The following is a 24,361-nucleotide window of genomic DNA, read 5'->3' as shown; positions in this document are numbered from 1 at the left end:
TGTATTCGCAAAAAGAAAAGGAGTACCAGTGGCACCTTAGAGACTAACCAATTTATTTGAGCATAAGCTTTCGTGAGCTACAGCATCCGATGAAGTGAGCTGTAGCCCATGAAAGCTTATGCTCAAATAAATTGGTTAGTCTCTAAGGTGCCACTAGTACTCCTTTTCTAGTTGGGGATATACCCACCATGGGGCTGGGAAGGCCTCAGGACACAGGCAAAGTATCTGAACAGCACAATAGATGTGCCTACTCAAAAAGTTCTGAGCTGGTGCACCCAATGTGTGCACATGCCAACAGTGAGGATCCATGCAGGCAAGTACTGAAACTATTTTTGGAGCTGACCACTGATTTATCAGGTGAAAGGGGGATTCACTGTCACACATGCAACCTACAACCATCAACAAAGAGATAAGAACATAAGAACGGCCATACTGGGTCAGACCAAAGATCCATCAAGCCCAGTATCCTGTCCTCTGACATTAGCCAATGGCAGGTGCCCCAAAGGGAATAAACAGACAGGTTTTCATAGATCCATGCCCTGTCATCCAATCCCAATTCTGGCAAACAGAGGCTAGGGACACCATTCCTGCCCATCCTGGCTAATAGCCATTGATGGACCTATCTTCCATGAATCTGTCTAGCTCCCTTTTGAACCCTGTTATCATATTGGCCTTCACAACACCCTCTGGCAAGGAGTTCCAGAGGTTGACAGTGCGTTGCGTGAAAAAATACTTTCTTGTGTTTGTTTTAAACCTGCTACCTATTAATTTCATTTGGTGGCCCCTTGTTCTTGTATTATGAGGAGTAAATAACACTTCATTTACTTTCTCTATACCACTCATGATTTTATAGACCTCTATCATATCCCCCCTTAGTTGCCTCTTTCCCAAGCTGAAAAGTCCCAGTCTTATTAATCTCTCCTCATACGAAAGCCATACTATACCCCTAATCATTTTTGTTGCCCTTTTCTGAACCTTTTCCAATTCCAATATATCTTTTTTGAGATGGGATGACCACATCTGCACGCAGTATTGAAGGTGTGGGTGTACCATGGATTTATTATCTACCCTTTCTTGACGATTCCCAACATTCTATTCGTTTTTTGGACTGCCCCTGCACATTGAGTGGATGACTTCAGAGAACTATCCACAATGACTCCAAGATCTCTTTCTTGAGTGGTAACAGCTAATTTAGACCCCATCATTGTATATGTATAGCTGGGATTATGTTTTCCAATGTGCACTACTTTGCATTTATCAACATTAAATTTAATCTGCCATTTTGTTGCCCAGTCACCCAGTTTTGTGAGATCCTTTTGTAGCTCTTTGCAGTCTGCTTGGGACTTATCTGTCTTGAGTAGTTTTGTATCATCTGCCCATTTTGCCACCTCGCTGTTTACCCCTTTTTCCAGATTGTTTATGAATACGTTAAATAGGACTGGGCCCAGTACGGATCCCTGGGACAAAAAGGACCAAAAAAACCCTGTTCCTAGAAAATAGCCTCTAATGACCAGCCCTGTGCAAACCAAACCAGGCCTGTTCCTCCTCTGGCTCTGTACTTCAGGGGTGGCCAAAGTAGGGGCTGAATGGCCTACAATACTCCCCGCTGCGCCGAGCAAAGGCAACAAGTCCCTCAAGGAGACAGGCCGCCGTCTCCAGGCAGAGGAGAGAGGTCCCTGGGCGAGGTGTGCCCCCGCCCCGTCTCCAGGCAGAGGAGAGAGGTCCCTGGGCGAGGTGCTCTCCAGGCAGAGGAGAGAGGTCCCTGGGCGAGGTGTGCCCCCGCCCCGTCTCCAGGCAGAGGAGAGAGGTCCCTGGGCGAGGTGTGCCCCCGCCCCGTCTCCAGGCAGTGGTGACAGGACCCCATCTCTGGGCAGAGGCCAGGGGTCCCTAGAGGAGATGCCGGTCTGCCTCTGGGCAGAGGCGATGGGTCCTCGGGAGAGACACCCACCCGCCACCGGCTCCCCGCGGGCCTCAGCCCAGTCCCCCCGGGGCCGCCTGTTCGGGGCGCCGCGTGGGGGCCGGGCCCGCAGGGGGCAGCGAGCCGGGCGCGGCGCGGCGCGGGGCCGAGCCCGCAGGGGGCGCCAGCGGGCGGGGAGGAAGGGGGCCCCTGCCCCCTGGCCGCGCGGGGAGCTGGGCTCGCCCTCACTCCGGCCAGGGGCGGGCGGAGGGAAGATGCCCAGGGCGGATCTGCCGGGACACAGAGGCGGCCAGGGGCGGCCGGCTCTGGGGTAAGGGGGCGCGGGGCCGTGCTGCACCGGGGGGGGGGTCAGGGGTCAGTGGGGGGCGGATGTGGGGACCGTATGGGGCGGAGGTCCCGGGGGAGACTGGCGCTGGGGGATGACGGGGTGGGGGTCACTGAGGGAGGGGGGGCACCGGGGGAGATGGGGTCGCTGCCGAGGCTGGGGGCCCTGTGGAGGGCTTTGGGTGGGGGCTGTGTGAGGGGTAGGGGGTGACGTGTGGGTCACTGGTCTGTGGGGCTGGGCCTCTCCCCCCCCCGCCGCAGGTCACCCGCCCCCTCCTCTCAGGAGGGGACTATATAGCTGAGCAGCGCGCGCTGCACGCGGTCTCTCTGGGCGGAGGGATACAGGGTGGTCTGTCTCCCCCTCCCCAGCTTGGCGCCGAGGGGGCGGAGCAACGGCCACCGCGCGCCGCGCTGTCGGGAGGGGGAGTAACGGCCGCCGCGCGCGCCGCTCAGGCAGGGGGTAGTAGCCCCAGCGTCTCTCGGGGGGAGGGAAGGAGAGTGGAACAGCTGAGGCGAGACAGGAGCAGTGAGGGGTTGCGGCTCCGGTGGAGGGGGGAGCGGAAAGAGAGAGGAACAGCGACAGCCGCGTTCAAGAGGTGGCAGGGGGCGGGGGGAGTAAGGGCCGCGGCGCCGCTTGGGGGTGGTGGTGAACAGAGAGCGGAACAGCTGCGTCTCGGTTGGTAGGGGGAGGAGGTAAGCACAGAAGAACAGCCTGTGGCGGAGCGGGCGACGCTGTGGTGAGCGGGAGACTGGAACAGCCACCAGAGCCGTCACCTCTCGCGGCCGGGGGGCGGACCCAGCAGCCGGCGCCGTCGCGGCGGGGGAAGGAGTGAGTAGCCGCAGCAGGGAAGAGCCGGCGCTGCCCGCGGCGGGAGGAGTGCGCGGCGGCCGGGAACAGCCGGTGGAACTAGCCTGGGAGCCGGCGGCGGCGGCTGCTCAGTGATCGCGGCGGAGCGAGGAGGGAGCCAGCGCAGGCCGAGCCCCGGCGGAGATGGAGCGGAAGAGGTGGGAGTGCTCAGCCCTCCCGCAGGGATGGAAAAGGGAAGAAGTGACCAGAAAGTCGGGGCTCTCAGCCGGCAAGAGTGATGTCTATTACTATAGGTGAATGTGCCATGGGGGGGCCATGGGGTGCCGGGGGCCGCCCGCCCTGCCGCAGCCATGCGTTACGCTAGGTGACTGTGCTATGGGGGCCGGGAGCTGCCTCCGGTGTCTGTTGCAATAAGTGAAGGTACAGTAGGCGGTCTGGGGGGAACCCCTGCCCTGTCAGATGTCTCTTATATAGGTGCTGTTGGGCCTGAGGGGTACAGGGAGCCTGTCCTTCCTGGTCCACTAATATTTATTACTGTAGGTGAATGTACCATTGGGGGGCTGGGGGGACCATGGGGTGCGAAGCATCTGCCCTACCCAGTGATGTCTGTCACTATAAGTGAGCGTGCGGTGGGGTTGGGCACCCACCCTACCACATTGTTATAGGTAGCAGATGGCACATTCTTCTGTAGTAGTAGACACCAGTGTGGCTGGGTGAGCAGCCCCCCAATATCCTCCTTCTGCACTGGTGTCTGTTACCTTAGGTGAATGTGCCGCAGGGGGCCATGGGGTCCAGAGTAATAGCTTGCTATAAATGCATGTGCTGTTAGAGCCCACTGAGTTGGGAGAGTAGGGGGAAGAAAGGCTGACCTACTGATGTCTGTCTCTGTAGGTAACTCTGCCATGGAGGTGGATGTTGCAGGAAGAATATGGGACCTTAAGGCAATGCTGATAGTGTTATCAGTTGCTATATGTGAATATGCTGTAGAGTGGTTGCAGGGTGAGCCATTGTGTCCGGGGAGGGGCTACCTGCCCTGTCACAGTGATACCTATTTCTGTAGGCAAGCCTGTTATGAGATCGGGGGCAGGGGGTGGTCAGGAACGATTTGCCCTGCTTCTGTGATGTATGTTACTAAAGATGAATGTGCTGTAGAGTCCTGGGGGGAGGCCTCAACCTGCTCTGTTAGCATGAAATCTGTTACCATCAGTGACTGTGCTGTTGGGGGAAGCATGTGGTATGGATGAGCTGCCCACTCTGCCAGAATCATGTATATTAATGTAGTTGTATGTGTTACATTTCTGTAGGTGGGACATAGTGCCCACAGGGAATTCACAAGGGCAGTACCACTGCACCCAGGACCTGCCAAACCTGCCGTGATGATGAAGTAGAATAGTTGAAGTAGAATAGCTGTGGGGGACAGGGAGGGTGTTGAGCAGAGGAGTGCAGCATGAGTTCACCTACTGCACTGAGCTGGCAGATAGGGATTTTGGCCCTGAAGAGTAAAGAGATGTACACCATCAACTTCTGCAAAATCATAGGTTTCAGTTCTAAAATCTAACCGTTATGGCTATGAAGAGACCTTTCAGACTTGGACTGAGTATAAATCAATGCAATGTCATCTTCCTGAGTATATAGATTGAAAATGTCAGCCCTTCTATGCAACCAGTGAAGTGAGCTGTAGCTCACAAAAGCTTATGCTCAAATAAATTTGTTAGTCTCTAAGGTGCCACAAGTACTCTTTTTTTTTTTTTTTTTTTTTTTTTTGCGAATACAGACGAACATGGCTGCTTCTCTGAAGCCCTTCTATTGTTGCTCATAGTTTCTGCAGGAGAAAGAAAAGACCTCTTTTTAGCAGTTTGAGTCCGCTGCTCAAAATGTGTGAGATATACCTACTAGTTCAGGAGCCTGAGGGCTGGGCCTACAAAATTAAGGGCACCTTCCATTTGTCTACAGTGAATTTTCCAGATATGTCAATTTGCAAAAGATAGAAGGTATAATACAGCTTTTATGCAATAACTAAACTTTTAGTTACTGTTGCATTCTGCATTACTAAGACCAGGTCTATACTTCAAATTTAGGTCATCCTAGCTGTGTTTCTTAGGGTTGTGAAAAAATCACACTGCTGACCTAACTCCCGGTGTAGACTTAGCTACTGCCTCTCAGAGAGTTGGATTAATTACAGCGATGGAAAAACCACTTCCACCATTGTAGGAAGTATCTACATTATGGTGCTACAGCTGCAGCACTGTAGTGCCTATAGTGAGAGAGAGCCCTGGGGCTTGTCTGAAGAATTCTTCCTTTGACCTAGTGCTGCATACATGGGGGCTTAGGTCCGCTTAACTCTATTGCTCAGGGGTGTGGATTTTTCACAGCCGTGGGCTTGAGCAACGTAAAAATGGCCATACTAGGTTAGACCAATGGTCCATCCAGCCCCGTATCCTGTTTTCCAACAGTGGCCAATGCCTGGTACTTCAGAGGGAATGAACAGAACAGTCAGTCATCAAATGACCCATCCTCTGTCATCCACTCACAGCTTGTGGCAAACAGAGGCTAGGGACATTCAGAGCATGATGTTGCATCACTGCCTATCCTGGCTAATAGTCATTGGTCCTGGCTAATAGTCAGTTCCTGCAGGAACTTACCTAGTTCTTTTTTGAACCCTGTTATAGTTTTAGCCTTCACAACATCCCCTCGCAAAGAGTTCCACAGGTTGACCCTGCGGTGTGTGAAGAAGTACTTTCTTTTGTTTGTTTTAAACTTGCTGCCTGTTAATTTCATTGGTTGACTCCTAGTTCTTGTGTGTTGTGAAGGAGTAAATAACATTTCCATATTCACTTTCTCCACAAGATTTTATAGACCTCTATCATATTCCCCCTTAGCCGTCCCTTTTCCAGCCTGAAAAGTCCCAGGCTTTTTAATTTCTTTTCATGTGGAAGCTGTTCCAAAATCTTAATCAATTTTGTTGCCTTCTCTGTACCTTTTCCAATTCCAGTATGTCTTTTCTGAGATGAGGTGACCAGATCTGCATGCAGTGTACAAGATGTGGGCATATCATGGATTTATATAGAGGCATTATGATAATTTTCTGTCTTAATATCTACCCCTTTCCTAATGGTTTCTAACATTCCGTTAGCTTTTTTGACTGCCACTGTAAATTGAGTAGCTGGGTCAATATTCATTTTCTAATGTAGACCAGCCCACAGTGTGGAAAAAATACTCATGTCACTTTTAACACCTCTGCATTTTTGACATTTGTTTAGCTGACCATTTGTGTGTTCAGTTACATATTGTATACGTATAATTCCAGTAATTTGTTCATGGAAGTTAGATATTGTGCACCAAAATGATTGGAATACAAGCCCTTTGTGCCATCATTAGACTTAAGAATTAACACTCATCTGAGTTGAATGGTGGTGGCAGTTAGTACTTCTCTGAAGTGCTCTTCAGGATAAGAGGATTGTACAGTAGTATTGTGTTTGGAAGGTTTTCTCTGTAATCACAAGTTAGAAATTAACTCTTTATGTAAAAGTTTCCCTTTTGCGGAGAGTGAATGTGTTTGTATAGGGAGAGAGGAGGCATTCCACTGTCCAGGGTCAGCCTGGAATTGGGTGTCTGACATTACTAGTCAGTCTGGTTGGAGATTAGGCTCTCCCCTAAGCATGGTTCATGGATGGAATTCTAGCAGCAACCTCCCACTTCCCAGCAGCTGGTTGTGAGGAGGCTGGGTTTCTCACCAGGGTGTGGCTTGTGACAGAGTAGTGACTTCAGAACTAAAAGAACTGAGAGAGCAGCTGTGTCTGCTTTTGTAAGAGCTCTTTTTGGGCCTAAATGGAGCAGAATAATATTGAGGGCAGGGAATGGTTCACCTGCAAATGGTTTCAGGCACTGCCTGAAATTCCAAAAGTCTCACTTTGGAGACCAGGAAGAGAGAGAGAGTGATCAGTTTTGTCATGAGAGAGATTCCTCAGAAGCATTTCCTTTTAGGAGTTTTGTCTAGAAAGGCATTCCCCAAACAACTCTGTATCAGTCAACCCCATAACAGTCATTTATTTGTGAGTTTCTTGCCCCCACAGTGCATCAACCAACATACATAAAAAATCAACCCAGTCTTGGAGGGAATATAGTTTTGGTAAAATTCTTCTGAGAAATACCTCTCTAGGTAAAACTGCTGGTAGCCCTTCGCTCCCAAAGTGAGGCTCGTATAATGCCTCACGTGAACCATGCTTTCCAGTTATTCCGCTGTAAATGGGTCTCACAGGAGTTCTTATAAAAGTGGACTTGGCTTCTTTAGTTCACTACCCTGCTACAGATCTGCCCCTCATCTTTTTTTATTTATCTGTAGGCTAATGGGTGTATGGTAACTTGTTAAAGTCTGGGTGAATGTGCCCTATGTGTTATTTGAGTGCAGGGGGTTCAAGCTACATGAAGTCATTGGTCAGAATGAGGCCTATTACTAAGGAGCAGGGAACACCACTGCATGGATCTGCTGGCAAGAGTGTGTTAACAGTTTTACAATACGCGACTGTAGGAGCTTGGCCATGTAGGGGGCGCCAGTGCACTGAGCAGAAGAGAAATGCCCCTAGTACGGGAGTTGAGCTAGGAGTAGTGTGCTGAGTAGGAGTACTGAACTGAGCTAGAAGTAGTGTGCAGTTAGAGAGGGGAAACCCGAGGGAGCATTAGGCACGTGAGGAATTGTAGAAGAGGCAGGTGGGGGACACGTAACCGTTGTACCCAGTTGTCTTTGTAGCCGGTGGTGATATTTATTACTGTAGTCGAATGTGGTGTTAGGGACAGGGGAAGCTGGAGAATTGGGGTCACCTAGTACCCACTGCAGTTTAAGGGTCATGTTGTCCCAATGAAATATGCCTTCAGAGGTGAGGTGTGCTGGAAGGCAGAGATATAGAGGAGTACTTAGCAGCCAACTTCAGCTAGCAAGAGTGATGCCTACTACTAGGGATGAATGTGCTAGGGAGGTGGCATGGGGGCATACAACACCTGTTCTGGTGAGCTGAGTGCTCAGAACGTTGTGTTCACAGACATACAACTGCTGCAAGAGAAAACAACTTTGATTGTATTACTAAAGAACTTGAATGCACAGTCTGAGGATGACAAGTTGTAATGCAGCAAGTGCAAGAGGAGGAAAGAAGCATTTTATGTATTGTAACAAATGCGGTGTAAAAAAATTTTTTTTGTGGCTTTCTGTTTCTCAGATGGGGTGGGGGAGGTTGAGGCTTTAGACAGCTGCATGTGGTCACAATTTGTACCCAGGTTCCTGTCTCCCATTTCCTTAAAAGTAGGCAAGATCTGGTTGTTGTTTTTTTTTTTTCCCCTCCCCCCTCTGTCCTTTGCATTTCAATCAAGTTCTATGAATCTCTATTTGGTACTGTATATGCTTAAAGGGGAAAGGAGGAGGGGAGGAAACTTGCTTAACAGGAGAGGTGGAAGGGAATGGGAATGAGTTTGAGCTTGCAGTCAGTTCTCTTCTTAAGAATGTAATGAGAATGAAACAAAGGATGAGCTGCACATATAGAGCAGGCACCTGGCAGTAGCTGACCCTTGAATAGGCTATGATGCATTCATTGTAATCTGCAGCCAGAAAGTCTGTGAATAGCTAATAAGACTTTCTGTTTCTGGGGAAATGCTTCCCTTTTTCTGTTTTTGTTAGTGCTGAGGCAAGCCATGAAAGCAGATAATGTGATATACCTTTTGATGGACAAGCATAAAAAATCATTTGTCCCTTTGCAATTCCTTTCTTTTTAGTAGTTGGTAAAGTGCCAAGAAGCCCATCTACAAATTAATTATCACGGTAATATAGCAAGTTGCTTGCTGATAGTGTCTCTTTTTCAGGAAGAGATATTTCCAAACTTCTAAAACTTCATATCAAAACGTGTATAATTGTTGCCCCTTTGTTTGGGATGCTTCCAATTCGTTTAGTTTCAAAAACATTAATGCTTGGCGAATCTTGAAATTTTTGGTGAGCTGCAAAGCGGGGAGGGGAAAACTATGGAATCTATAAAGAAAAAAACTTGTGTGTCTTCAAAGCAGCCAAAAAAGGCATAAACACAGAATTACCACTCCTGAGTCTCATGCCTCCAGAGCAAGTCAAGTGGAAAACTCCACTAGTGCTTAGGTTTTTTTGACCCTCTGAGGTACCTGTAGGCTGTCTCAAGGGCTGTGTCCTACTGAGCATGCTCCAGCTACAACAATCTCTGAGGCCCCAGAACCCTCCACCAGTTACTTTCTGATTGTGGTTAGTGAATGAGCTTCTCACTGGCTTCTAACTGTTACAGCGTTGGCTCTGATCTTTCAGTGCTCTTCAAGCAAGACACTAGGTACAGTATCCCTTTTTTGTTTTCAAGGCATATACTTAGAATAAAATAGTTTTTTTCCAGCACTTAGATGCCTTTTTAGCACTTTGGACCAAGCCCAATATCTTCACCTCTGGGGATTTGGTCAGAGGCATCTTCAGAACTGTAGCAGGATGCTTTTGTAGGCTACTTTCAGTTGTGAGTAGAAGTTGCTTCACTCTTCAGGTTTCTACTTAGAATGAGTTAGAGCAGGTGCTAGGGATTGTGTCCTTGGCACAGGATATTGTTCAATACATCTGACGCATACTTGATTCTTTGGAGTCTCAGCCAGCCCCATAATACATGCAGTCAGCTCTCTGGCTAACTTTGGTATTTTTGTTCCTCTCATGTCTCACATCTCTCTAGCAGTAGCTTCTGATGGATAACACCAAATGAAGTGGCAGGTTCCAGCGCAGGTGGTGCCAATTAGTGCCCCAGCTAAAAGTTCAGATGAGAGACTGTCAAGGTCTGTTCTGGCTGGTGCAGGCACAAAGTCTAATTTCAAACAGTACAAGGCCTTCAGTGCTAAAATCTGTTATGGAACACCCCTTTGTAAGACGGGAAGATTACTTTTTCAGACATTCTCAGCCTTTACTCTTCAAGCATGTTGGGATCAAGAAAACAAGCTGAAACTCCTTCCAGAGAAGTCAGTGTGACTGCAAGCAAGACCACTGGATCTGAGTCTTTTGTTTCAAACTGGGCCTTCTGTAAGATTTGTGATATCTTTGGCTTGTGAACACTTGCCGCTATTGCTGAGAGCTCTGATAAAAGCAGGGGGTTATGCTGCTGACTCTTCCATCTTTATTTTGGAGACTGGCAGGCAGGAGAAAAAAAGACTGGCTTATTTTCAATCTCATCAGTCAGATCCTTAAGATTGTAAGAGACAGAGAGAGAGGAATTCAGGGTGGCTGACATTAGATTTCATGAGGATATTTCACTTAAAGTGCCTTGATTCTACCTGTGCTCGACACCAGAAGGGATGTTCACTATTCTGACATGGTCTTTCTTCAGTGTTTTCTCGCTTTGCATCTCACAATTGAGAGCTTTTGGATTCATGGGGCGAATGACTCTGCTTCCCCTGCCAGAGATTCTCCACAGGTTGAGTGTTATCTGTTTTGACTTCATTGATGACAGCAAAGACTCTGTTCCAAGAGTTTTTGGGGTCAGCCTTGTTCCATCTGAACTGGGACAAAGGACGCCTCTTTTATTCTTGTTTTCATAAGTCTTTTGTGAGACTTCTAGACTGGTCATATTGGCTTTCTCACTCATGCTAGCCCTAGCTTTCCAGGATTTTCAGGGGATAGATCTGTTTATTCCATCTTGTTCTCTGTGGGATCTCTTTTTACTCATTGCCTTTTCTAGAGTCTGTGGGCTTTGATTTGTTCAGGGGTGGACAAACGTTTTGGCCTGAGGGCCACATCGGGGCTCTGAAACTATATGGAGGGCCGGGTAGGGAAGGCTGTGCCTCCCCAAACAGCCTGGCCTCCGCCCTCTCCCACTTCCCACCCCTTGACTGCCCCGTTCAGAACTCCTGACCCATCCAACTCTCCCCCTCCCCCCAGCTCCTTGTCCGCTGACCACTCACTTCCAGGACCCAACGCCTATCCAACCGCCTCCTGCTCTCTGTCCCCTGACTGCCCCCCCTCCCCGAGACCTTCTGCCCCTTATCGAACCCCTCCGCTCCCTGCCCCCTTACCATGCCACTCAGAGCACCAGGACTGGCAGCCGCATCGCCCCGCTGGAGCCAGCCGCACCGCTGCGCATTCTAGAGCACTGGGGCAGTCCGGTGGCTCTTGCAGCCGCACTGCCTGGCAGGAGTTTGCAGTCCCGCCACCCAGAGTGCTGGCAGCATGGAGAGCTGAGGCTGCAGGGGAGGGGGAACAGCAGGGGAGGGGCCGGGGGCTAGCCTCCCTGGCCTGGAGCTCAAGGGCTGAGCAGGAGGGTCCCACGGGCCAGATGTTTGCCCACCTCTGGTCTAGTTGATCTGTTGTTGCTCATGACTAAAGTTTATTTCTTCAGCTCCTTCTTCCTTGCACCATTTAAGGGAGTTAATTTCTCCACTGAGAAGGGTTTTTTTCCATTTTGGTTGCCCTGAAAGAAGACCCTTGAGAGGATGATTTTGATAAATAGAAGGTGTCTTTCCAATATGAAGATGACTCTGCTTAGAGATTATTTTACTCCTGCATTGCTGGATTCCTACATCATTTGATCCTGACAAATATAGATTTTCAAGAGATGCTTATCCATTTAGTAGAAACCTTGGAGATCCCAAATTCTGTTAGTTAAAATCTCAAATTAGCAAAACAGTTTGAGCCTTTTCGATAGTTTATAGTTGAGACAAAAAAAGTAATAATGTTAGTGATTCAAAAAAAAACAACAAACCCTTAAGGTTTGTGATTTAGACCATCTTCTGTTCCTCCTAGAATTAGAAAAACAGATAACTTGCTGTATGTGTCTCAAGTGGATTTATGAGTCTTTGCCACCTCCATTACTGGACTCTTAGTTTGTGTAGCATCCACCAGGTATAAGTCAGCATAGTATCTAAGGTAGGTAGCTTTGGGATTAAGAATTACCATGCTCTCCTAACAGACTTTTTTTTTAATATGGGTCAAACTGTCATCAATTGCCAACTAGTCCAACTGATTGATTTCCTCTCGGGACTATGACTCTTTGCGTGCTGTATTACAGATAATAGCTTTCAGTTACCATTTGTTGGCATGCCTGGCTTAAAATATTTTGCTAGTTGTATTGGAAAAAAGATTGGAGGTTTTGCATCATATTGGGTAATGGATGATATCTGGGTATAGTGGCATTATGCAATTAGAAGTGGACTTCCAAACTTCTTGCCCATATGATAGATGTGTTCATGGTTGCTATCTTGAGAAGGGAAGTCTATGGAAAGGAATTCCACACCTACAAAGCTTGATGTCTCCATGAAGAATAGATGCAAATGAGTGTTCTGAAGATGAGAATGGTCATGTACACGTGCAGGACTTTCAGAGATCTGGGATTCCAAAAGATGGTCTTGGTAACTTGAGTCAGCTTGTTCCACAAAAATAAGGAGGCACTGGGTCATGACAGATATGGAAGTGTGAGGTTCTGTTCCTGTTCCACAAGATATTCATATTCTACTTGGTAGGGAAAGAGAACATGATCATAGATTGAATAAGTCTGTTACAGATCCTCCTGAATAAATGAGAGAGCAGCAGACCAGAACTTCATACATTCCGGGGCACCAGAGGTAGGTAGCTGTCTTCACACGCTGCTGAACAAGAAGCTACCTGTTTTCGTACCACTAGGAAAAGGGGTGTTAACCAGAATGGTTTCTCAGTCAATGGATTGTGCCTTTTCACCAGTCTGTCTCGTGGAAATGGTCCTGACAAAGGTCAAGGGACTAAAGTTTGATGCTCCTAATAGTCCCAGACAGGATGGCTTTCAACCCTGGATTCTGCAGAAGTTGGTGCTAGTCATGTTCATCAACTGTCAATTGAGTGTTTCATCTAGACAGACTGTCAGTGCGTAGTCTATGGGACACGAGAAAGTCAAGTATGCTCATCAGTGCCTTGGAGTCTTGTGCGCTGCGTCTAGCACTTAAGGCCATTCTTCTTCTTGTAGTGGTTCAATTTCAAATGGACAAAAGTGCCTCAGATTCTCCAGGAAAGCTGGGGTGTCATCTGATACAAAGGGAATTGTATAACCTCCACTGAAACCTGTTCTGCAAATGCCAACTTAGATTTTAGGGAAAGTGGAATAATTCCAGAAATAACAGAAGAACGTGAAGAACTTTCAAGCGCTGAAGGTTTGGTCCAAATAGATCCAGGATTGAGTATACTGCCAGGCTAGTGAGAGAAGGTAAGCTTGATACCTGGATACTATGACTGAGAGATTTGTTTCTAGCACTGCTGATCTTTTTATTTCATAGAAATATGTGCATGGAAAAAGTTACCTGGCCTTTATAAACTAAATGTGCATGCTAGCATATTAGCTTTGTTGCACTGAGTCTGAGCGATGTGGGGTTTGGATGTTACTAGGATGTAAATGGGCTGAAGATGTAAATTTCCCATATATGAGCCATAGTATGCAGTTGGTGACTCCGTATGTGGTATTGTCCTCCACCTGGCTAGAGGGGTGTCATAAATATAAAGGGAAGGGTAAACACCTTTAAATCCCTCCTGGCCAGAGGAAAAACCCTTTCGCCTGTAAAGGGTTAAGAAGCTGGGATAACCTTGCTGGCACCTGACCAAAGTGACCAATGAGGAGACAAGATACTTTCAAAGATGGAGGGGGGGGGGGAACAAAGGTTCTCTCGGTCTGTGTGTTGCTTTTGCTGGGACCAGAGCAGGAATACAGGTCAGAACTTGTCAAAGTTCCTTCCCCACTCTGAACTCTAGGGTACAGATGTGGGGACCTACATGAAAAACCCCCTAAACTTATTTTTACCAGCTTAGGTTAAAACTTCCCCAAGATACAAACTATTTTACCTTTTGCCCCTGGACTTTATTGCTGCCACCACCAAGCGTCTAACAAATATATAACAGGGAAAGAGCCCTCTTGGAAACGTCTTTCCCCCCAAAATCCTCCCAAACCCTACACCCGCTTTCCTGGGGAAGGCTTCATAAAAATCCTCACCAATTTGCATAGGTGAACACAGACCCAAACCCTTGGATCTTAAGAACAATGAAAAAGCAATCAAGTTCTTAAAAGAAGAATTTTTAATTGAAGAAAAGGTAAAAGAATCACCTCTGTAAAATCAGGATGGTAAATACTTTAAAGGGTAATCAGATTCAAAACATAGAGAATCCCTCTAGGCAAAACCTTAAGTTACAAAAAGACACACAAACAGGAATATACATTCCATTCAGCACAACTTATTTTACTAGCCATTTAAACAAAACAGAATCTAATGCATATCTAACTAGATTGCTTATTAGCCCTTTACAGGAGTTCTGACCTGCATTCCTGCTCTGGTCCTGGCAAAAACAACCGAGAGCGCCTTTGTTTCTCCCCCCCTCCAGCTTTGAAAGTATCTTGTCTCTTCATTGGTCATTTTGGTCAGGTGCCAGCGAGGTTATCCTAGCTTCTTAACCCTTTACAGGTGAATGGGTTTTTCCTCTGGCCAGGAGGGATTTAAAGGTGATTACCCATCCCTTTATATTTGACAAGGGGAAACTAAGGTTTTGATTGCTACTGATAAGGATGCTAGGGAATAAATTAGAGAAGTCTACTGAATGATGAGCTGTATGTATTTTTGTAATGGACAATGCTACATGGAAATGACTTTCTTTTGCAAACTTCTTGTTTCTCACAATTTCGCATTGGTATAGCTCTATTGACTTCAGTGGGTTTACTTCTGATTTTCACCATTGTAATTGAGGAGAATCCAGCCCATTATTTAGTAACTTATTACAACCATAAGTTTGTTTTATATAAAAAACAAGAAAGCAATTGGGCCAATGGATGCACACTTGCTTGACTGTGGTCCATCACATAAAATCAGACATTTAAAAGTGCATCTTTAATGCAGTGTCTTTCAAAGTTTTGATTTGTTCTATTGTTAATTAAAATGAAAGGGTTTTTTTTACTTTGTTTCCCTTTACAGATTAACTACTTATTTTCTTGCCTCCTAACCTGTTACATAATACCTCATTGTAAAGTTAAGAATCAAACTGAAATCAGAAGTTTATTATTAAAACTGTGTCACAAAGAGGGGGAAAAAAGAAAGGTGCTGTGAAGATCATGCTGCTGTTCTAATATAACAGTCTCATGAGAACTGACGCTTGGAAACCGACATACTTTTGCATGAACTAGTGGGTAATGAGTTGGAAGCAGAATGTTCAAGATCAAGTTTGGTCCTGGTATAATTTGAGTGCCTTCCATAAACCTGAATTGAATTTGGCCCTTGATGTGTAGAACAGGTTCACATGTTCTTCCCCTCTCTCTTCCACAGTAACTGTAAGAGGGAGAAGATTAGCCTACTAGGCCATAGGGTTTCTTCAGGTATGTTAGCAACAAGAAGAAAGTCAAGGAAAGTGTGGGCCCCTTACTGAATGAGGGAGGCAACCTAGTGACAGAGGATGTGGAAAAAGCTAATGTACTCAATGCTTTTTTTGCCTCTGTCTTCACAAACAAGGTCAGCTCCCAGACTGCTGCACTGGGCAGCACAGCATGGGGAGGAGGTGACCAGCCCTCTGTGGAGAAAGAAGTGGTTCGGGACTATTTAGAAAAGCTGGACGAGCACAAGTCCATGGGGCCGGATGTGCTGCATCTGAGAGTGCTAAAGGAGTTGGCGGATGTGATTGCATTATCTTTGAAAACTCATGGCGATCGGGAGAGGTCCCGGATGACTGGAAAAAGGCTAATGTAGTGCCCATCTTTAAAAAAGGGAAGAAGGAGGATCCTGGGAACTACAAGCCAGTCAGCCTCACCTCAGTCCCTGGAAAAATCATGGAGCATGTCCTCAAGGAATCAATTCTGAAGCACTTAGAGGAGAGGAAAGTGATCAGGAACAGTCAGCATGGATTCACCAAGGACAAGTCAAGCCTGACTAATCTAATTGCCTTCTATGATGAGATAATTGGCTCTGTGGATGAGGGGAAAGCGGTGGACGTGTTGTTCCTTGACTTTAGCAAAGCTTTTGACACCGTCTCCCACAGTATTCTTGCCAGCAAGTTATAGAAGTATGGGCTGGATGAATGGACTATAAGGTGGATAGAAAGTTAGCTAGATTGTTGGGCTCAACGGGTAGTGATCAATGGCTCCATGTCTAGTTGGCAGCCGGTATCAAGTGGCGTGCCCCAAGGGTCGGTCCTGGGGCCAGTTTTGTTCAATATCTTCATAAATGATCTGGAGGATGGTCTGGATTGCACCCTCAGCAAGTTTGCAGATGACACTAAACTGGGAGGAGAGGTAGATATGCTGGAGAGTAGGGATAGGCTACAGAGGGCCCTAGACAAATTAGAGGATTGGGCCAAAAGAAATCTGATGAGGTTCAATAAGGACAAGTGCAGAGTCCTGCACTTAAGACGGAAGAATCCCATGCACTGCTACAGACTAGGGACCGAATGGCTCGGCAGGAGTTCTGCAGAAAAGGACCTAGGGGTTACAGTGGACGAGAAGCTGGGTATGAGTCAACCGTGTGCCCTTGTTGCCAAGAAGGCCAATGGCATTTTGGGCTGTATAAGTAGGGGCATTGCCAGCAGATCGAGGGACGTGATCGTTCCCCTCTATTCGACATCGGTGAGGCCTCATCTGGAGTCATGTGTCCAGTTTTGGGCCCCACACTACAAGAAGGATGTGGAAAAATTGGAAAGAGTCCAGCAGAGGGCAACAAAAATGATTAGGGGACTGGAACCCATGACTTATGAGGAGAGGCTGAGGGAACTGGGATTGTTTAGTCTGCGGAAGAGAAGAATGAGGGGGGATTTGATAGCTGCTTTCAACTACCTGAAAGCGGGTTCCAAAGAGGATGGATCTAGACTGTTATCAGTGGTAGCTGATGACAGAGCAAGGAGTAATGGTCTCAAGTTGCAGTGGGGGAGGTTTAGGTTGGATATTAGGAAAAACTTTTTCACCAGGAGCGTGGTGAAACACTAGAATGCGTTACGTAGGGAGGTGGTGGAATCTCCTTCCTTAGATATTTTTAAGGTCAGGGTTGACAAAGCCCTGGCTGGGATGATTTAGTTGGGGATTGGTCCTGCTTTGAGCAGGGGGTTGGACTAGATGACCTCCTGAGGTCCCTTCAACCCACATATTCTATGATATCCATATAGAGTGAATGAGTGAGGAGGGGGTTATTCTTGGATGCCCAGGATCCTCTTTTCCTGCCACAAAGGGAATAATAACCTAGCGCCTTTTTTTGGTAGTGAAACTAACATTGGTATCAGCCAGAGCCCAGGAAGTTTAATTTCTCTCTCTGTTCCCTCTGTATTTTTCTCAGCCCAAGTGGGAAGAAGTTCCGAAGCAAGCCTCAGCTGGCCCGTTACCTGGGGAGCTCCATGGACTTGAGCACTTTCGACTTTCGCACAGGCAAAATGCTGATGAGTAAGATGAATAAGAACAGGCAGAGGATGCGCTATGACTGTTCTAACCAAGCCAAAGTAAGAATAAGTTACAGTGGAAGGTTTCTCCTCTCCATCTCTTTGAGTTTTTGGTGTATTACTGTTGGTTTTGAGGTACTGTTTTGAGAACATCACACATGGATTTAGCCTTTGAATTAATGCTTGTATGTGGGAGTTGTATGAGACAGAAGTCATGATATCTGGGTATGAGACCTACTTGTAGGTAGATCTGGTCTAATTAAAACTGATTCACAAATATTTTCATTAATAAGAGTGTTGAGTTTGACTTTGCTGTGGCAAAAAATGTTTTTTTCTTTTTGTTTTGAATCTTTAGGGTAAACCTGACTTAAATACTGCACTCCCTGTCAGACAGACAGCCTCAATCTTCAAGCAGCCTGTCACTAAGATCACAAATCATCCCAGCAACAAAGTGAAGAGTGATCCCCAGAAAGCTGTGGACCAGCCCCGCCAGGTGAGGTTTGCAGTGTGGCAGCTACTTTCCCAGAGCTAAGAAAGCTTCATGTGTGTTAATCATTGAGGAGCATGAATATAACCCTCCTATATAACAGTGGGTAAATGTATACTGGCACTTTTTTTGTATTTGAAATTCTGGCAGGGACTTCAGTGTCATGGAATCTGTTACAAGTTGGTTACTTCCTAGCCCTGTTAAAAGCATTCCATTATATAGTGTAGACATGATTTTAACTGTGTTTTATAACTGGGCTGGAGCCTTTGTTAGATCTCTAGCTTCATCATGGTTAAAGTGGTCTGGTGGTCTGCCCTACATATTGGAACAATGTTCATATCCAGTTTTAGGGACAACTGTATTGTAATTAGATCCTGTGTCATGTATTTTATAGTATAAATAGGGCCAAAATTCTGAAGGCTCACACTCTTCTAGTACAAAACCACTATCTGGTGTCTGTTACACATGGCAGAAATTACAGCCACCTTTGCCTTCTTCCCCCGCGCGCCTCCCTTAGTGACTTTGGTGTCTCAGGACCATTTAACTCCCCTAAGTTTAGAAATTCAGTCATCACCTAGAATACTTGGTCATCACCTGAATGCCAGTATTAACAGCCAAATCCAAGTCATCGTTTCACTTACGATACGATGTATTTGCAAACTAGAGGAGACATACAAAGGAACTTAATCTCATCTAGCCAAGACTACAAAAAAGTGTGTGTAGGGGAGGGCATTATGTAGTTATAGAGGTGGATACTGGTAAAATAAATCTTATTTGCTAGAAACAGTCTCTGTCAGGCAGTCTCATTTTGTTCCTGTTCCCTGGAATTGGCAGCCTGTCCCCTCAGCAGAGCTTCATTGAGTCCTTTGCTGTAGAAAGTCCATCTGTTTAGTTCTCTAGAAACTAGGTGTTCAGTGTCATTAGCAAGTTCAGACACTGCCAATTGTCAGTACACGATACATACAACTGCAAAAGTGGGTATATTACACCATATGGCAATCAAAAGGGTAATCAAAATTATTTATTTTTCAAATTTCCTTCTGCACAGTTGAGGAATTTCAAAATCTTTTTTATTCAACCTCACAAGTATCATCCTGAAGTAAGAATTATGATGCATTTAAAAGGAATTCTGCCCTCAGTGGGTGTTTTTAAATAAGATGATGGGTGTGTTTTCCATATCCACGCTGTTGACTATAACAGTACTTTACACTGGTCTGTTTCTTATCCACTTTATTTCTCTTTGCATTTTTATAAGAGCATTGTCCAGAAGACACACACAGGTCGTTTTGAGACTACCTGCATTTGTCCGATTTACTGCCTCGTACCCAACTAAACATGAGAGTGCTGGTGCAAGCGCATTATCACTGTGGATCTTTCTGTTCACTCTCTACCTTATTCATCTCTAGCCCTCTGCTCTACTGCGTATCCAGCAATCCTTGCTACTGCTAAATCAAAGTTTCCTAATGTTTCACCCACAGCATTTTCTCCATTCTAGCTTTGTTCAGGCTACGTTAAGTCTTCATTCTAATTTTGGAAATAATGCCCAGGCCTCTTAAGTATCTGGCTTTATAACCCTTTGATTTGAAAATTATGGACTAGAAATTGCCTCCTGTGATTTGCTCTGCTACTTAGAAGCTGAGAGCATTATTGTGAAAGGCCAAGGAGAAGTAATTTAGACTGTGTCACACTTTGGGTCATCTTGTGGTATGAGGTGGGCGGAAGACTTGTGGATTTGTATGGTCCTTGGCTGGCTACATGCCATGTTGTAGTTCCCTAAAGCCTAGATGAAATAGCTGTTCTGCAGCAAAAAGCAAGGGTTGTCAGGCAAATTGCTATAGTCCTGTAGATATCCACTGATAGATGTCTCTGGACTGTGATTTGAACGTGGACCCAGCTGTAATATTGCCTCTTCTTACCAGATAGATTGGGTGATGGCTTCTGTAATTGAAAAGCTTCGTTCCAAAAGCAGTAGTTAACTTTTGCTGATGTATCTGTTGATTAAACTATTGCAGTCATTTTATTTAATCTTTACCCTGGCTTTGACTTGAATTGCTCTATGCTCTTTCTTTAAGAGTAATCTCTGAAGCAAAGCTGGGGAACAATTCCCTGGAATCTGCTAAAGAGCAGATTGATGAATAAGCCAAAGGAATACTTACCAAAAAATACTGCCCCATACCATTTGCAATTAAATGAGGTGATGCCAGTATTAGTTACTATCCTAGTGGTGCAGAAGAAAAGATTGGAAATACCCGAATTGAGGCAAGGGGGCAACTTTTTTTAAAGCCAGTAAATCAATACAGAAATATTGAGGAGGTTCTTCCAACCATGGAGCTGTTTTGTTGATTAACTGATGGTAATGCAAACTGTTCCCTCCTTGCAGATACATCTGAGCTCCTTTTATAATATTGCCAGACATATCTGCTCCAGTTCTCCGCTCCATAGCATGCCATGGCAGGCAGGTGTTTTGCTGTGTTGTCAAGTGCGTTTCTATGTTTTACATGAATGAATAAATGTTTTCTTTGTTAGCTCTTCTGGGAGAAGAAACTAAGTGGACTGAATGCCTTTGACATTGCAGAAGAGCTGGTGAAAACAATGGACCTTCCAAAGGGTTTACAAGGTAATTAGATCATGCTTTTAACTATAGGCCTAACACTGTTGTATTAGCTATGTTTTGAAGGTACTGTGGGCTTAACCCACTTGCTGTCAGGTGTTTTGCACTTTGTGGACAACTCCCAACTTCAGAAACAACTGGTTATGACTGGGGTCAGGCTTAAATTCAGTGTACTTAGCCCTGAGGGGCATTGAGGGACAGTAGGAGAAAGTGACATGTCACTCAACAGCATCTCTTGTACTCAAGTTAATTAAGGAGCTCTTTTGATAGGTCCCAAAGGAAGTTTCAGCCAGCCATCCTTGTGGGGGAGGATAGCTGTAATGGAGTGATAGTCCTCCAGGCTTAGACTGGGATGTGTAGGACACCTGGGAAAAAGAAGAAAATGAGTGTACCATTTTAAAATATAAAGGAATTGCTATGCCATTGGGTCAGCAGGATCTGTTTAATGTGGGATGCGTAGAACAAATGTGCTGACTTTTAAAGTATCAGTACACAGCTCTGCAACTTATAAAATAAAGAATGCAGCAGCCTGTATTATTTTTAGTTATTGCTGTTAAATTGGTGGAAATTACAGAATTTTTCTCTCCTTAGGGGTTGGACCTGGTTGCACAGATGAAACCCTTCTGTCTGCTATAGCTAGTGCCTTGCACACTAGCACTATGCCCATCACTGGACAGCTCTCTGCAGCTGTGGAGAAGAACCCTGGAGTTTGGCTAAACACCTCACAGCCTCTCTGCAAAGCATTTATGGTGACGGATGAAGATATTAGGTATTAACAAGAAATGTCACTGGTTCTTTGCTTTGGGAATGGTTTTTGGGCGTAAAACAGTTAATTTCCTTTTTATCAAAGCTAAGCTTATACCTGGTAGATGAGTATGGTTCAGTGGGTTTCTTTGATTGCTTTAAACTAGTGTGTCAAATTATTAACTTGATTTCACAGGAAACGAAAGAAAAGAACATTACCTCTGACTATTGTGTTGGACTAGGTTAGTTTTACCTCTTGCATCTTTTGAGGAAAGAAATACTTTGTCACCCTGGTAGAGGACAACACTGCAGATTTCTGCTCTTCTGAAGGCACCTGTTACTTTTAATCGCCAAAGAACAGGCCCAAGGAAGCTTTGAGCAGAGCCATCAGTTCACTAAATTTCATGCTCCCTGATAATCATGCTGTGTGAAAGTGGTATATGCTATATTAAGTCATGACCAAAACAATGACTTTGAACTCCAGCTTCATTATTACTCAAAATGCTTCCCTGTTTGCATGGCACTAGCAATATTTACTGCAATACTGTAGATTTATAGCAGATCTTCAAGGCAGCAGCTGCCTCTGGTGGGGAGGGGTGTGCATGTGCGCAAATTATCCTTTTTGTATTTCTGCAGAACAATATTTTCATTGGAGGAAGATTTTTTTCAAAATTTAAAAAACCTGCAGTTGCTTGCTTTCTTTCTTTTCTTGACTTTTTGTATAAATGTAACAGTGTCTCCGAAGGAGTCATCTTCAGTTATTGAAGGGACCTCTGATTCTAAAAGCTTTGACTGCTTAAGCTAAAGGACTAGGTTCATTAGCTCAAAAATAGTAGCAGACACACAAACTGTTTGTTGTTATTTAGCTACTAGAGGGGGATAAAGAGCCCCATTAGCATGTTAGTGTGCGTAACACAAGCTCTGGTAGGATGAATTTGGATCCTTTCTCATTGGATCAGAAAAGTGTGACTCCCTCCAGAACTCCTTCAAAGGCAGATCTTTCAGTTTCAGAAACTGAAAGCCTGTATTAGAGAGGGAAACAGTTCAAATTAACATAGAGCTAGGTGAAATCCCATTTGTCTGAAAATACCATCTCTTAGGGTTCTCACTCATAGGCCGTAGCTTCTTATTATGAGACTAATAATAACTAGCAGGACTTTCCTAGCCCTTAAGTTTTCTGACCTTTCTGTGCAACAGTAGTAGAGTAGGTTTCAGAGTAGCAGCCGTGTTAGTCTGTATTCGCAAAAAGAAAAGGAGAACTTGTGGCACCTTAGAGACTAACCAATTTATTTGAGCATAAGCTTTCGTGAGCTACAACTCGCTTCATCAGATGCATAAAGTGGAAAAAACCACTTTTCCACTTTATGCATCCGATGAAGCGAGCTGTAGCTCATGAAAGCTTATGCTCAAATAAATTGATTAGTCTTTAAGGTGCAACAAATACTCCTTTTCTTTTTAGTAGTAGATAGAGTAGAAGGTGATGCAGTTCCCCTGGCGGTGAGAATTATCTGTCCTGGGAATTCTCATCCAATAGAGAATGGCTCTGTTTCGAACTAGCTGAAGAAAAGGTGTGGGGAACTCCTTGCACATTTGCTCAGTCTCAAAGGCAGAAAAAAAAATAATTACACCCTCTCAGAGCAGAGGTCCCCAAAATGTGGGGCATGGAGGAATGTTCAGAGGGAGGCATAGCTGGGGGCCGGGGCCTAGTCCAGTCCCCATGGGGGCAAGGAGGCTTGGTTCCTGGCCCTGCCCCCCCCCCCCATGCCTGGGGGCAGGCACAAACAGGGGTAAGGGGGGGCATGAGGTAAGAAGTGTGGGGACTACTGTTCCAGAGGAACGTTTCTGGCTGTGTCTTCCACCCTCTCCATGGAAGATTGGTGTTGGAAGAGGGCCATGTCCAGTAGAAAGCTTCTTTTTACCTGTAGTGCTGCACCCCAGATTCCTGAGCTACAGCACTGAAGTTCATTTGGACGGAGGCTACAGCCCTTTGCGTTGTAGACTACCAGGCTTTCATGGCAAAAGCTCAGGTGGAGCTGTGGAAGAACACCTCCGCTCTGGACAATTCTCTTACTCGAGAAAAATGCCACGAGATGATAAAGCTAGTTCTTCTTCGAGTGATTGCTCATGTGTATTCCACAGTAGATGTGCGTACTCGCCACGTGCACCGGTGCCGTAAGTTTTTCCCCTAGCAGTACTCGTAGGGGGAGCACTGATTTGGCTCCGGGTACCGCGACTTTCGTGCATGGCGACCCTTTGGTGCCTTCCACTAGCTGGCACCGCTCCCCATCTGCGGGACACAAGAAGCCGAGGAAAGGCCCGTCGTCGCAGTGGCATCAAGAGAAAGTAGGGGCAGAGGCTAGACCCATGTTAGGCAGCTCTCGTTCCCCTGCCCCCAGCCCCTAGGCCTCCCACTCACGTTGAGCGGAGTAGCCCAGCCGTGTCTGGTCAGGTCTGTCCAGATGCCTTAGACGCCAGAGGTCTTGCAAGTGGCTTGAGACGTCATAACCATGCCGGTACTGGGGGCACCGCCGGTGTCAGGCCCCCGCTCCAGAGGCAAACCACCGCTGGGCTCCCTGCAATCATCCCCAGCTCAGCGCAGGTCTTGGTCAGGAGACCGCACCCGACCCCCTCTCGCCGCCCAGCGATCGTTTGGGACAAAGTCCTCATGCATCACCATCGACGCCCGCTAGACTGTCTGGTTGGGTGCCGTCCGAACGGGGTTCCCAGCACCGCTCCACGCTGTGGAGAGATTACAGATGTCACGGAGATAGGCGTTGCGGATGGTTACTGAGTCGTCGGGGCTACCGCAGTCGGTCATGGCATGGGTGCCGTTGGCGCTCCCAGTCAGACTCCTGCTCTCGCCCCCCGCAGCTCGAGGTGTAGATCGCTGGCACCACGCCATCGAAGGTCCACGCATTGGAGCAGATAGTGGAACAGCAGCTATGAGCAATACTGATCCTCTGCTTCGGGGTTGTAGTCCTGTGGATGCCGTCACTCCAGGCACCGCTGTTCCTCCCGCAGTAGCGCCAGGTCACTTGTCAGCCCAACCTCTGCTTGCAGCCACCCCCCTCCTTGGATCAGCCTAG

General features: G+C 46.3%; 1 protein-coding gene across 4 annotated transcripts in view; it reads left to right on the top strand.

The window, feature by feature from the left end:
• Positions 1-2,091: 2,091 nt before the first annotated feature.
• Positions 2,092-24,361, top strand: part of MBD3 (methyl-CpG binding domain protein 3) — a 35,671-nt gene continuing 13,401 nt past the window's right edge. The window contains exons 1-5 of one of the 4 annotated variants that reach the window (XM_048831041.2): positions 2,092-2,228; positions 17,334-17,493; positions 17,789-17,926; positions 20,447-20,537; positions 21,123-21,300. In XM_048831041.2, coding sequence (XP_048686998.1) covers positions 2,173-2,228; positions 17,334-17,493; positions 17,789-17,926; positions 20,447-20,537; positions 21,123-21,300 — 623 coding nt within the window. In that variant the 5' untranslated portion in view covers positions 2,092-2,172. Of the gene's footprint in view, positions 2,229-2,887; positions 3,344-9,293; positions 9,383-17,333; positions 17,494-17,788; positions 17,927-20,446; positions 20,538-21,122; positions 21,301-24,361 lie in introns of those variants that run through there. The other 3 variants (XM_048831038.2, XM_048831042.2, XM_048831039.2) reach the window with 3 other exon arrangements.

The sequence above is a fragment of the Caretta caretta genome, chromosome 25, assembly GCF_965140235.1.
Source record: "Caretta caretta isolate rCarCar2 chromosome 25, rCarCar1.hap1, whole genome shotgun sequence".
Classification (NCBI taxonomy): domain Eukaryota; kingdom Metazoa; phylum Chordata; order Testudines; family Cheloniidae; genus Caretta; species Caretta caretta.
The sequence above is the reverse complement of the archived record's forward strand: the minus strand, read 5'-3'. Positions and strand labels throughout refer to the sequence as shown.